Source organism: Fusarium musae, chromosome 1, assembly GCF_019915245.1.
Source record: "Fusarium musae strain F31 chromosome 1, whole genome shotgun sequence".
In the NCBI taxonomy this organism is placed as follows: domain Eukaryota; kingdom Fungi; phylum Ascomycota; class Sordariomycetes; order Hypocreales; family Nectriaceae; genus Fusarium; species Fusarium musae.
This window is the reverse complement of record NC_058387.1, coordinates 4,794,220-4,806,899: the sequence shown is the minus strand read 5'-3', so window position 1 is coordinate 4,806,899 and position 12,680 is coordinate 4,794,220. Positions and strand designations below refer to the sequence as shown.

The window sequence follows — 12,680 nt, the reverse complement described above, 5'->3', positions numbered from 1 at the left end:
TGCTTCCGTTGAAACTGGATGGTCGGAGAAAAAGAGGGATAGAGGCTGAGCTCAAGAAGCGACTACAAACAATGAACAAAGTCACGTTCTCGCGGTTGAGCCGTCTGTCGGGTCGGTGAAGAAAGTGGATGTAAGAGTGGATGGTGTTATATGCGGCCGGTGATGCAACAGACAAAGAGAAAATGTCCCCCTGGCCTTTTGGAGCCGCGTCTACTCCGTACTAAGAGAAATTTGGTCATTCGCGCCAGGCAAGGATGAGGCTGATGAGGCGCAATGTTTGCGTAATCTAATTGGCTCGTCTTCGTTGGCAGGGTCGCGGAACGGGAGCAACTCAGGTCCGACTACAGGTTTAATGGTTGCCCGGCCAGAAGCTCGGAGGGGCATAAGTAAATAAAAGGTAACTGTCATGAGCTCCAGCTTGTGAATGATTCTCCCTTCATGATCACCATCTACAACTCGCTCCCCTCCTCAATCACCTTGATTCTTTGCTATAGCCCAGTGCTATTCTGTCAACCTCTCTTGAAACGCTTCTTACAAGAAACATCAAAGCTTGCTAGATCCTATCGCCAAGGCTATTTGATCGCCCCCTCAACTTCGTTGTTATATCTTTGTGAAGACAGCCTCGATTTTCATCAATCATTGATCTCAGAACAGGTATACTAATTACTAGGAGCCCTTCATTGGACGTCATTCGATAGCATCAAGGCTCGATATACTGTCCAGCTTTGGTCACTCGTCTAGAGCTCCACTTACACGCTCTTCGACCATCTCTACCTAGTTTGATACACAGGTCATCATATCACAAAATTCATAATGGCTTCTGTAGCGTTGTCGACGCCTGTAAAGTCCCATAAGGGACTTTTCTCAGCGCGCACCGCTGGTGGGCGCATGCCTTTGACTCCCTCTCCCCGCCAACAGTCATCCACCACGAACGTTCCCGTCAACCTGAACTCTTCCCCATTTACCCCTGAAAGACAGTCTAGCAACGAGTTTAGACCATCCGGGCGCTCTACATATGGCGGCAACCTCATGTCTCACCTTGCTCGATCCACTACAAAATCCTCTCACCGTGACTCCCCCAAGTCCAACATCGCCCGTGGAGTTCAGACTCCCCGGAAGGCTCTTGAGCTTGGCGTCTCTGATTTTACTCTCACTGGCACTGGCAACACCACCAAGACCCCTTCAAGCACAAAGTCCAAGAAGAGCCTCCGCTCCAAAACTGCTAAGACTACTCTGAACTATGGTGGCGACCGGTTTATCCCCAACCGTGGCGCAAGCTCTGCCATTTCCAACGCTGGTTCTGGCAAGCTCGACCTCGCCGATAGGCAACGCCCAAAGAGCAGCAGCTCCGAGAGCTCTACTGTCCTATCTACTGCTGCTGACGAAGCCCTGGCTGCTCTCGAGAGCCTCAACATCAACGATGATGAGCCTGACAACTATTCTCGACCCTCCCCCAACACCGTGGCTTACCAAGATTCTCTTGCCAACGCCTGTGGTGTCAGCCTAAACACTCGCATCCTCGAGTTCAAGCCTGCTGCCCCGGAGTCTTCCAAGCCAATTGACCTGCGACAACAGTATAACCGCCCCCTCAAGTCTACTACTTCCAGCTCGGCCCAGCTCCGCCGCCGCATTGCTACTGCCCCTGAGCGTGTCCTTGATGCTCCTGGCCTGGTGGATGACTACTACCTCAACCTTCTCGACTGGAGCTCTGGTAACCAGGTTGCTATCGGTCTCGAGCGCAATGTCTACGTCTGGTCTGCCGATGAAGGTAGCGTTAGCTGTCTCCTTGAGACCACTCCTGATACATATGTCAGCAGCGTCAAGTGGTCTGGTGATGGCGCCTATGTCAGTGTTGGCATGGGAACTGGCGAGGTCCAGATCTGGGACGTTGCAGAGGGCCAGAAGATTCGAAGCATGTTCGGCCATGATACACGTGTTGGTGTCATGGGATGGAACAAGCACCTTCTCTCTACTGGTGCTCGTAGCGGTCTTGTCTACAACCACGACGTTCGCATTGCCGAGCACAAAGTTGCTGAGCTCGTCTCCCATACATCCGAGGTCTGCGGCCTTGAGTGGCGCTATGATGGCGCACAGCTCGCTACTGGCGGCAACGACAACCTTGTCTCCATTTGGGACGCCCGATCTCTGTCCGTTCCTAAGTTCACCAAGACCAACCACAAGGCTGCTGTCAAGGCCCTCTCTTGGTGCCCTTGGAACATGAACCTCCTCGCTACTGGTGGCGGCTCTTACGACCGTCACATTCACTTCTGGAATTCCACCTCGGGTGCTCGCGTCAACAGCATCGACACCGGTTCTCAAGTCACTTCTCTTCGCTGGAGTCCCCACCATCGCGAGATCGTCAGCTCAAGCGGTTTCCCTGACAACTCTCTTAGCATCTGGAGCTACCCCACCCTGGTCCGTACTGTTGAGATCCCCGCCCACGAGAGCCGAGTCCTGCACAGCTGCCTGAGCCCTGACGGCCAGATGCTTGCGACAGCTGGTAAGTCCACACGCTCAAACGGTAACTAGCAGTATGCTAACAAACCCCCTAGCTGCTGACGAGAGTCTCAAGTTCTGGAAGATCTTTGAGAAGAAGGCCGGTGCCACCGCCGGCATTGGTGCCTCTGGCGCGTCGAGCAAGGCCTCTATGGCCAAGCAGATGACCATCCGATAAGTGCCAGTATCCACTGGATCACGGTAGGTATGACCTTTCCCTAGTATCTGGGTCTCTGTATTTGAAGCACGGAGTTGGGGTGTCCCGCCTGCCCTTCTGCTCGTGGTATGAAAGTGCTTCTCCACGCTGAGACAAACGAAACGGAATGGTCATGAAATTACGATAGACGCATCATTGCATCATAACGGTCTTGGAAGTTCTGAGTATGAAGTCGCCTGGATAGTGGACTTCCTGTATTAATTATTAGGGGTGTTTGGGATCTGCTTTTATGCATAGTGATCGGATAGGAATTGGAATTGGGATGAAATCAAAATGAAATTAAGATGCCATGAGCATTATTTAAATCGTTGAACGTCAGATACTCTTCTGACTGTCGTCGTACACAGCCAATTTGATCATGTGATAAGTAAGTCCCTAGGCGCTCACTATACGTAGCTGAATGTCTTGCATAAAAGCGCAGTATGTTACACTAAAGGCCATGTTTATGTGAGTTCCAAATATAAGGTACCTACTGGTAGCTTCAACCCTAGTCCCGTCAAGTCATTAGGCAAGTCATCACTGATCCAGTCAATCCTCCTCTCATCCAGTTGTCTTAACCAGTACCAAGAGACCTCGTTGCTTTTCCTGTCACAACACCTTCAAAGTCTCTCCTTCTTACTAGCTGGATAACATGTGCCGTCGAGATTCTTCCAAAATCTCACTAAGCGGTAGATGATGATTACGGCAACTTTCCAAATATGTGGGATTAGGTGAGTGATTTCCTTCTTATTGCTCACGAGAATCATCTTTTAATCTCTATCGTGCTGGTAATCATTGAGAACTATCGTAGCAGTGTGGTTTCTATTTCCAAGTCTGTATGTTTTCAAGCATTTATGCCTTATATCTATATTTTTATATAGTGAGACGCTTCATACACCACCTATGGCTTGTCCCAAGGGGCACTATAGTACGGATAGCTCATACGGGCAGGTCCATGCTGTAGCTTGTTCAAACAAGTATACCTTACCCAAAATAGTGAGATGGAGGATGTCAAACAAGGATCCGCCAGCAAGCGTGTCCCTCAAATAGGGTCCAAGCGGCACGTCTGGGATCAAAAACACCTACGCATTTACCAGTTTACCGCTATAGGTACTGTATTCTTTAGTACCTTTGACGAGGGTGTACTCGTTGTCACATCTGGCCGAACAGTTCTACCCATATTGTCACAAATTAATCAAGCATAAAGGTTAGCAGCTAAGAAGAGCCATACGCTCTGCTGATTGTAAAAAACGCAGAAGCAGTAATCTATAGACATTTTCTTATCTCAAATCAAGTAGTGAAAGAATCAAGTGCTAAGGACATTTGCCTGAGTGTCAGACGAAAGAGGCATGGCAGCTTCGAACAACTTCTGGGTCATATTGGAGTGACTACACGTAGAACGGACAGCTCTGTAGCTGGGTCTTCTGCTGAGTTGAGTCTCGCATTTGCTGGTAGCTCAAGATGGCATGACGGAATCCGCAACTCAATGTCATCAGACACTGTTATTCATTCTTGAGCTGGTGTACTTCTTAGTCATGTCAGCTGACATGAATTACATCCAGCTTTATAATGTCAAGCACCACAGGAGTTCCGTTACACTGTGCAAGAGAATGATGGATAATATATGTTTACGATGAAATGCAACTAGCCCCTGAAGTTTCTTTGTCACCATATTATATGTTAATGATAAGTTTGAGGACTACTATCGTGCAGCTCATGCCTCGAAGTTTTAGGCCTAGAATGTGTATAATTCATGAAATGATTCAACAATTCATCTTGACCCTTGAGGCCTGGAAGATAGATGGATGGCTAAGGGTTTACAAGTTCCTCCGCCAGGTCGGTCTTATACTACGGCTCACGTAGCGAGCCCCCCTGCTAAGCTCTTCTTTGTTCGCCCCGATGGACGTCATGCAGATCGAAGTGTCGTGTTACCCGAACAAGGGCTGTCAAGCTCCATGAACACTGCCGAGGATTATCACATGTCTCTGGTTCCATCGAGAAAGAGGTCGTAAAAGGTAATAGTAAATACCGGATGAAGAGAGAATTTGGCACGCCTCACTATGGAAGAATGTGAAGAGAAAAACGACAAAAGATCCTGCCAGGAACAGCAGAGTCACATTTGAACCACAGCAGAAGTAGAGCAACAGAACCCACTTTTCAGAAAAGTATTTTACAGTCTTGTAGCGGAGAGAATTTCAATAAGAGTATCATATAGTGTGCTGAACCAGTTTCATTCTGAGTTGATTTTGTGGATGATGTTCATCGGGCGCTTAAACAATCGACACTGTATTAAGAAGTGATTTCAGCGTGGAACATACAGTGTTCAAATACACATTAACTGTGTGTTGGTCCTTCTGGTAGTGTCGCTCACATTTGGTCGAAATTCGCCGAGCTACCTTAATAAAGCAAGGTACCCTCTACCTGAATCAAGGTATAAGATACATACCGCCATTGCTTGGCGGGGCCAATTGCATGGTACAAATGCCAAGCTGTTTTATTACCAACCTCAGCGCGTCAAATCAAAGATAAGGTAAGACAAAGGGCCTTGGATAAGATTAGTTCCCCTTAGGTATCTCTACCTCTCCCTTACCTCACCAAAGAAAGAGGAGAGAGACAACTCTCTTTGCAACATCTCGAAACCATTTTTCTCTGTTCCTCTCGACGCTCAACGCGGTACGGGCCCATATTTCTAACCATGCTCCTCCGCAGTCGAGGTCTCGTTTTAGTTTGCGGCCTGTCGACAGTGATCCTCTTCTGCTATTGGGCTGGTAGGGCCCCTGAATACGTTGGACCCCGATATGGACACGGCCCTTACAACCACAACCAGAAGCACGGCTGGCCCGTAAAGACTTCGCTGTGGAGGCAAGACCAGGATGACAACTATTACTGGAACACCGTCAAAGTCAACTATCCTCACTCCGCCTTCCAACCACTGCCCACTTCTCCTCCTGTCACCTATCCCAAGGTCCAAGCCACGTTCCCTGAATTCTCCATTAGTACTGCTGAACTGCGACGCGAGCGTCAACAAGCTGTCAAGGCGACCTTCACAAGATGTTGGAATTCTTACAGAAAGCATGCCTGGATGGCAGACGAGCTCAGCCCCGTCTCGGCTGGCCAGGCAAATCCATTCGGCGGCTGGGCCGCTACTCTCGTTGACTCCCTTGATACCCTTTGGATCATGGATATGCACCAAGAATTCTACGAAGCCGTGGATGCAGTCGACAAGATTGATTTCACAGCCACAGATCTCAAGGAAGTCAATATCTTTGAGACTACTATCCGTTATCTCGGTGGCTTTCTTGCCGCCTTTGAGCTTAGTGAGGATATGCGTTTGCTTCGTAAGGCAGTTCAGGTTGGTGAAATGATTTACAAGGCCTTTGACACACCCAACCACATGCCTGTCTTACGTTGGAACTTTCACGCTGCCGGCGAGGGCAAAAATCAGATTGCCGGCGCCGGTGTCCTCGTTGCAGAGATTGGAAGCTTGTGTATTGAGCTTACACGCCTCTCGCAACTCACGGGAGATGCCAAGTGGTTTGACGCCTCACAGACTATCATGGATCTCCTGGCGGCACAGCAAGATTCGACCATGCTCCCTGGACAGTGGCCTCTGATTGTGGATGCAAAGAGCCAGATCTTTAACCAAGGATCGGTTTTCACCCTAGGTGCAATGGCCGACAGCGTTTACGAATACCTGCCCAAGATGGCTGCACTAACAGGTGGACAACTGCCTGTTTATCAGACCATGTATGAGAAGGCCGTGGATGCAGCATTAGAACACAATTTGTTTCGACCGATGACGCCTGAGAACAAAGATATTCTCATATCTGGACAAGTCCATGCCAAAGACAAAGGTGGAAAGATACAGTTGGAACTTGAGAGCCAGGGGCAGCATCTAGTCTGTTTTCTTGGAGGCATGCTGGCATTGGGTGGACGACTCTTCAACCGCCAGCAGGACGTTGACACTGCAGCCAAACTTACCAATGGCTGCATCTACACCTATGAAGCATTTCCTCATGGCATCATGCCTGAGACCTTCTACATGGTTCCCTGTGACTCCAAGGAGCATTGCCCATGGGACGAAAAGCTGTGGAAAGAAGGTGTCCTTAAGCAGGCAAAGATCAAGGAAGGCGAGACAGCACAGGCGGATGCTATTATCAAAGACGAGCATCTGCCCGGCGGGTTTACTCATATTCCCGATCGCCGATATATCCTGCGCCCAGAAGCCATTGAGAGTGTTTTCATGATGTATCGGGTCACCGGCGAGAACGAGTATACCGAGCACGCCTGGACTATGTTCAAATCGATTGAAGAAGTGACTAAGACAGAGCTGGCCAATACCGCTGTGTGGGATATTACTGTTACAGAGGAGAAACCCCGCGCTGTGGACTCGATGGAGTCTTTCTGGATGGGTGAAACCCTCAAGTACTTTTATCTCATTTTCAGTGACCCAGAGCTGATCAGTTTGGACGAATATGTATTTAATACTGAGGCACACCCACTGAGACGACTGGTGGCATGATAGACGGCGATGTCAGACACATACATAACATATAAATGAGTATGAAAAACAGATGAACAATCTATCAAGTAAGGGAGCGATAGGGAGTAGTTGAGTTTCCAAAGATGGAGAAAGCAGTGAATACAAGGCCGGGTGAATGATATATGTTACATGGCACTCCTGATATCTCGCTGAGGTTTGCGTTTGAGGCTAAAGATCACTGAGGATGTAGCTGGAGTGAAGGAGACATTATCTATAAGTGAAAGAAATCTTAGACCAGCTTCAGTCTAGTGAAGCCTGAACTTAGTATTAATTTTTACATCCCAGTTGTTCCAATCCACTTCCTTTCCGAGGACTACCTACGAATTTGATATCATCTGAGCTGTGACAATGATAGAGAGATGGGTCGCAATGAGGTAGGTCACTATGGGATGACTGCCGCTTATAAGGTTAAGCTTTAGGCCGCGAACACAGGTGATGAATGAAAATACGATCATTTCCCCCCGATAAAAGCTTTTACCCAGAAGCTCCCACAATGACTGATAAACTGTGAGGTACCTATCTGCGTTACGTTCGTTCTCAATCAGCCCTGTGAGCGGAGCCTCTCAGTGGACTGGAAAGTCCAGTGGCCGCTGGGGTTAGAATTGGAGTGCTGAGTCAGCCTAAGATAGCTAGCAGTTGATGAAACAGAAATCTCCCAGAGGCTACCAACTCTCCCCACTGCACATCACATCACAAAGCCGCACAACACCCCGACCTGGTACAAGACCCTCCCTCTTCGGTGTTTTGCATCCGTGTGACGCAGTAAATTAATTGATTTTGATTTGTCTCTTGCTTCTCCTGATCTTTCGTTGGAAGCATCTTTGCTTCGCATTGCAGTTGAAATCAATTCTTTCGTCATCTAAGAGCCTCCCCTAGCTAGGCGCATCGCATCGCCGTGGCTAATTGCCGAATTTACGGCTATCGACATCAAGCGCATTTCTCAAACACCTCAGCAACAACATTCGCACTACAATATCTTTTCCTCAGTAGGCCCCTTTCAGGTCTCTTCTGAAGAACAGGATTGCGCTGCTTATAGCGAGCTGCACCTTGCGTTCCCCAGAGCCAAGGTCATCCGTGTATAAAGAACTGCGATCGGAGCACACCTGCTTGACGACGCCATCTCAGCGACTTCAACAGTTGAGGATCCACCTCTTCGCATATCCTAATCAAACCCACCGACCGGACTACGTTCATAAAATCATGTCGAACCCGGCCGTTGGAAACGTCTACCAAGCTATCATTGACGAGGTCGTCAATAGTTCGCGAGTTGATTTCGAGGAGAGTGGCGTTGAAGAATCAGTGCTAGAGGAGCTGCGACAGGTAAGAGATATACTTTTCGTCGAGTTTCGTGTTTTGCCTGCAATTCTCGTTGATTCTCGGGAATCACAAAAGAATGGGTGAGAGAAGCCTATGGCATCAACAAAGACGAGTGTCGATTTGTTTCAACTCCGCACACTATCATATTCCAGGAATATGGCGTGACCAAAGACAGCAGGTTCTGTCAAGTAGCAGCACTCTCTTTCGAGATGACCTCTAGAGCTGAAGATCGACTCCTGGTCGAAGCGGAGCGCATCGCAGGCAGTATTGCGAGGGGGGGGGCAGTGGGAGATGGCGGGTTACGGGGAGGGCGAGGGGGCGATACAGCACTATTTGGGTCTTTTAAGCCCATAGCCCCCTGCTGCGACTGCCACTTACCTTGTGACTCCTTCCGCCGACACCCGCTGCTTTTATTGGCTCGCTCGAACTGTGTCTCCTCCATCATCTCATACCCACTTGTACACGCCAAATCATCCTATCACCACCACAACACGCCTGTCGTACACTTGCACTGCCTCACCCCTTGCCCACCCACCAATTTGGCTGCCCATTCTCTCCGTTTTTCTGATCACATCCAAACTTACTTTGCACGTCTTGTCTCTAATTGAGCCTGTTCTTTCACTGCTTCACCAGTGAGCTGCGACATGCGGCTTAAGCACACAGGCCGTTGATAGGCTCGTGCCATGATTAACCCGAATCTGGTTCTTTTGTTTGATGGATACTTGATGTAGAAAACGGCTAACATGGCTTCAAAACCAGGGATGGCAGCAAAAGCTCACTCAGCTTCATGTCGCCCAGTTCCCTTGGGACCCCAAGCCTGACCCCCCCCCACAAGCTCCGCCAGCTGCCGTTCCACCAGCTCAGACTCATGCTCAAGCTCAATTCTCGCCTCAGCTAAGCAACCCAACTGGTCTTTCTTTACCGGGAATGGCCCAACCCCAGGTGCAGAATGGTATCAAGCCCGAAGGTAACAATATCAAGACCGAGCCTCACGTACCTATCAAGCAGGAACCCGGCTTACAGGATAATACGATGACCTACCAACAGTACAATAACAACACCAACATCAACATGAATGACAACAATGTAGCTGCCAATCGTGCCGCTCAGCAATTGCAGGCTCAGTATGGACAGCGAGCCGCCAGCTCTATCAACGCCCTTCACCAGCAACAAGGCCACTCTCAGCAGAACCAGCAACAACCGGCTCTACCGCAGCCACATCAGCAGCCACAGCCCGGCCTGACCCAGCAACAACACCAGCAGCAGCAGATATATCGTCAGCAAATGGCCGCCGCAACTGCCCAACAGCAACCGCAACACCCGGCCAACGGTCAGCCCCACATTCAAAACGGTCAGACTGATGGCGCTGGCGATCTGGAAGAATTTGATGGTGTACTCATGCAACGAGCTGCTGATGGCAATTTGCATGAACTCGGGCGAGTTGAGATTGACCGTATGCTGCATGAGAAAATCCTTGCCAAGGCCAAGAGCATGGAGGGCGGCGGTCTGATGCTTCCTTTGAAAGAGGCAACTCGAACTTCTTCGGTCTCGACATCACGCAAGATCAAGGGCAAGCAACCTGCCGCATACGACGGAGGTGATGACGACGACGAAGATGATGAAGATGCCATCAACTCTGACCTCGATGACCCAGAAGAGGACCGAGACGACGATGATGTTGATGACGAGGGGCTTGGCAATATCATGCTGTGCATGTACGACAAGGTTCAGCGGGTCAAGAACAAGTGGTACGTTCCAACGTAAACTCGAGCATGACTTGGAGTAATTTTTTTCCGTTTATTAACCACAACTACAGGAAGTGCACTCTCAAGGATGGAGTTCTGACCGTCAACGGCAAGGAATATGTGTTTCACAAGGCTACTGGTGAATATGAGTGGTGATTTCAGACCGACTCGCTTGGAAAGCGACGGGGTTTTGGACCTTGCGGCCAGATCGGCGGCGGGGTGTTGGGAAACAACATCAAAACAAAGCCAACGAGGGACAAAGCTATTCGGTTGATTGCAACAGCAAAAATTTATGAAGACGGTCGCGGGTCATGTGTACTTGCGGTGAAGAAAACTCGAGGTTGCAGATGCCACAGCGCGGCCAACAGATTGCGACCGTATCAGATTATCTTACGGCAGCTTCTGTTTCCTATTGGGGCCATTGATCCCTGCTTCTAAATCAATAAGCTAAGTGGTATAGCAATAATAACATGGGTAGCTTATTGAATTCGTGGTGTGTGCACTTGATGAAAGCAGTTTAATGGCTTGTCCTCAACCAGGCCCGGAGCAATTGAAGCTGAATGACATACAAGATGTCAGTATGATAAGCTTGGCAAGAGAACGACAGCACAAGCGTCTGCCGTAATCGGCTCAAAAAAACGGGTATTTTGAACCGTACGAAGGAAGAGGTTGAGGTGGAAGGATTCATGTATGTTGGTAGTCAACCTCACCACTTCCAAAACACGCCGTGTTTTGCTTAGACGTACATAGAACGAGTATTGTACAAAACAACCATGCGAAGTGGGTCACGCCTAACCTATGTAGAGCTAGACTTATGCTGTTGGTCCGTAGCAGTGGGATTGTACTAAGAAGGGCGGGTGGGCAGTGAGGGTAAGAGGTAAGCTAAGCAATGGAAGTAAGGTGAGGAGAGCGCGGACTCAGTCTAGGGTCGGCCCCGGGGCTGGGACCACAGACAATCTGCAGCTACGAGCCGGCGTGTTGTGGCTTTCGATGGGTGGTGTTGAGGGGGCGCTATGCTGTTGGTTCGGGCCGTCCAATAGGGTTGTATGCTGAACCTTGTCGGGACATCTTCCGTCTGTTTCGGCGTCTTCTTGCGTCGGTGTTGAACGAAGGATCGTCTGGTCGGTGCAGACGAGTCTTAGCTCAATAGCATTATGATAAAGGCTCACAGGCAAGGGGCTCATTGTTCTGTGTAGTCCTTGGGTGGTTGTTCTGGCGGCATGATTGGATCCTCGAGTGTAGAGGCATGCTAATGTGCCTATTGGTAACATTGAAACTCATGTGTAGATCGATTGCCATTTACATACGGACTAGGGGGTCCGTATTTTCCTCCTCAGGAATGCTTATATATATACGGGTGATCGGATTAGGACGTCATAGTATATGTTGGACTTGACTACTTACGTAGAGTAGCAAAGATGACTTCAGTCAGAACGAACAGAGTAGGCACGGATACAAGTCGCACAACTCCAACCAATTTCACGGACCCCACAATCTGACCCGACAGTTTGGAACTGGTCGGGTCTTCACACCAAAACGGCATAGGCGACAGGGATTGCTGGGGGCCTCAATTACCGGGGTGTAAATTAGGTACATGTGTGGTACCGTCATAGCGGAGTTGCGAGTCTCAGCCCAGCCCGAGTCACAAACTCGCTTCTTGTATTACACTTGTCTCGCATGAATGAACATGGCAATCGAATTTCGGCATCATCAAGCTTTTCGCTTCCATCAATTGGTGGCCGGTAATGACTTACCAAAAATGCTGACACTGCGACCTAACAGTTCAATCATGACCGAAATTAGCGGCGTTATCGTGGGTGGTCAACCATGTGCAAGGTAAACGAAACTGCTGATGAACCCTGCTAGAGAGCTGCAGCTCCAGCCATTCTATCTTGCGAGATTGGTACTTAGCTGATTCTTTGACACACTCAGGAGACGTAAAATCTAACTTGGTTTTCTGTTTATGCTGAGATACAGATGTTGTGTACCTGTAGGAGGTAAGTTAGTATAGTTGTATCGACGATCCCGAAAGAAAAGAACAATGTGAAATATACATCGTTGCCAGTAACTGTCCTTCGGCCGGCAACTGGCATTTACCATCCCATTGCACTGGTCATACGTGGGCTAATGTATAGGTACTGTACATATAGAGGGATCCGACAGGATGGTACAGCCTAGTCTACAGTGGGTTCGTTCGATGGAGGTGTGTCGGTTAAGTTTCGTCTCGTATCAAACTCTCTCGGTGCCAGGGTCTGGTACCTACTAACGGGCTGACCAAACACACACAGATACCTTCAGAAGAGATCTCCACTCGTTCGTCCACTTCCCTGGGCCTTTCCGGCTACTGAAGCGGTGAGGAGCGGGAGGTTTGAAATACGTAGCC

The 12,680-nt window shown here is 49.2% G+C and overlaps 3 protein-coding genes across 3 annotated transcripts; all 3 read left to right on the top strand.

Moving 5' to 3' along the window:
• Positions 1 to 813: 813 nt before the first annotated feature.
• On the top strand, positions 814 to 2,674 carry J7337_001433 (uncharacterized protein; the record flags this gene model as incomplete). Its single annotated transcript, XM_044819174.1, has 2 exons — positions 814 to 2,500; positions 2,553 to 2,674. The coding sequence occupies 2 exons, from the start codon at positions 814 to 816 to the stop codon at positions 2,672 to 2,674; spliced, it is 1,809 nt and encodes a 602-aa protein (XP_044686876.1).
• Positions 2,675 to 5,387: 2,713 nt separating this feature from the next.
• Positions 5,388 to 7,214, top strand: J7337_001432 (uncharacterized protein; the record flags this gene model as incomplete). Its single annotated transcript, XM_044819173.1, has 1 exon — positions 5,388 to 7,214. One exon carries the CDS (start codon positions 5,388 to 5,390, stop codon positions 7,212 to 7,214), a length of 1,827 nt encoding a protein of 608 aa, XP_044686875.1.
• Positions 7,215 to 8,435: 1,221 nt separating this feature from the next.
• Positions 8,436 to 10,453, top strand: J7337_001431 (uncharacterized protein; the record flags this gene model as incomplete). The annotated part of the gene is made up of 3 exons (XM_044819172.1): positions 8,436 to 8,555; positions 9,312 to 10,312; positions 10,369 to 10,453. The coding sequence occupies 3 exons, from the start codon at positions 8,436 to 8,438 to the stop codon at positions 10,451 to 10,453; spliced, it is 1,206 nt and encodes a 401-aa protein (XP_044686874.1).
• Positions 10,454 to 12,680: the final 2,227 nt, after the last annotated feature.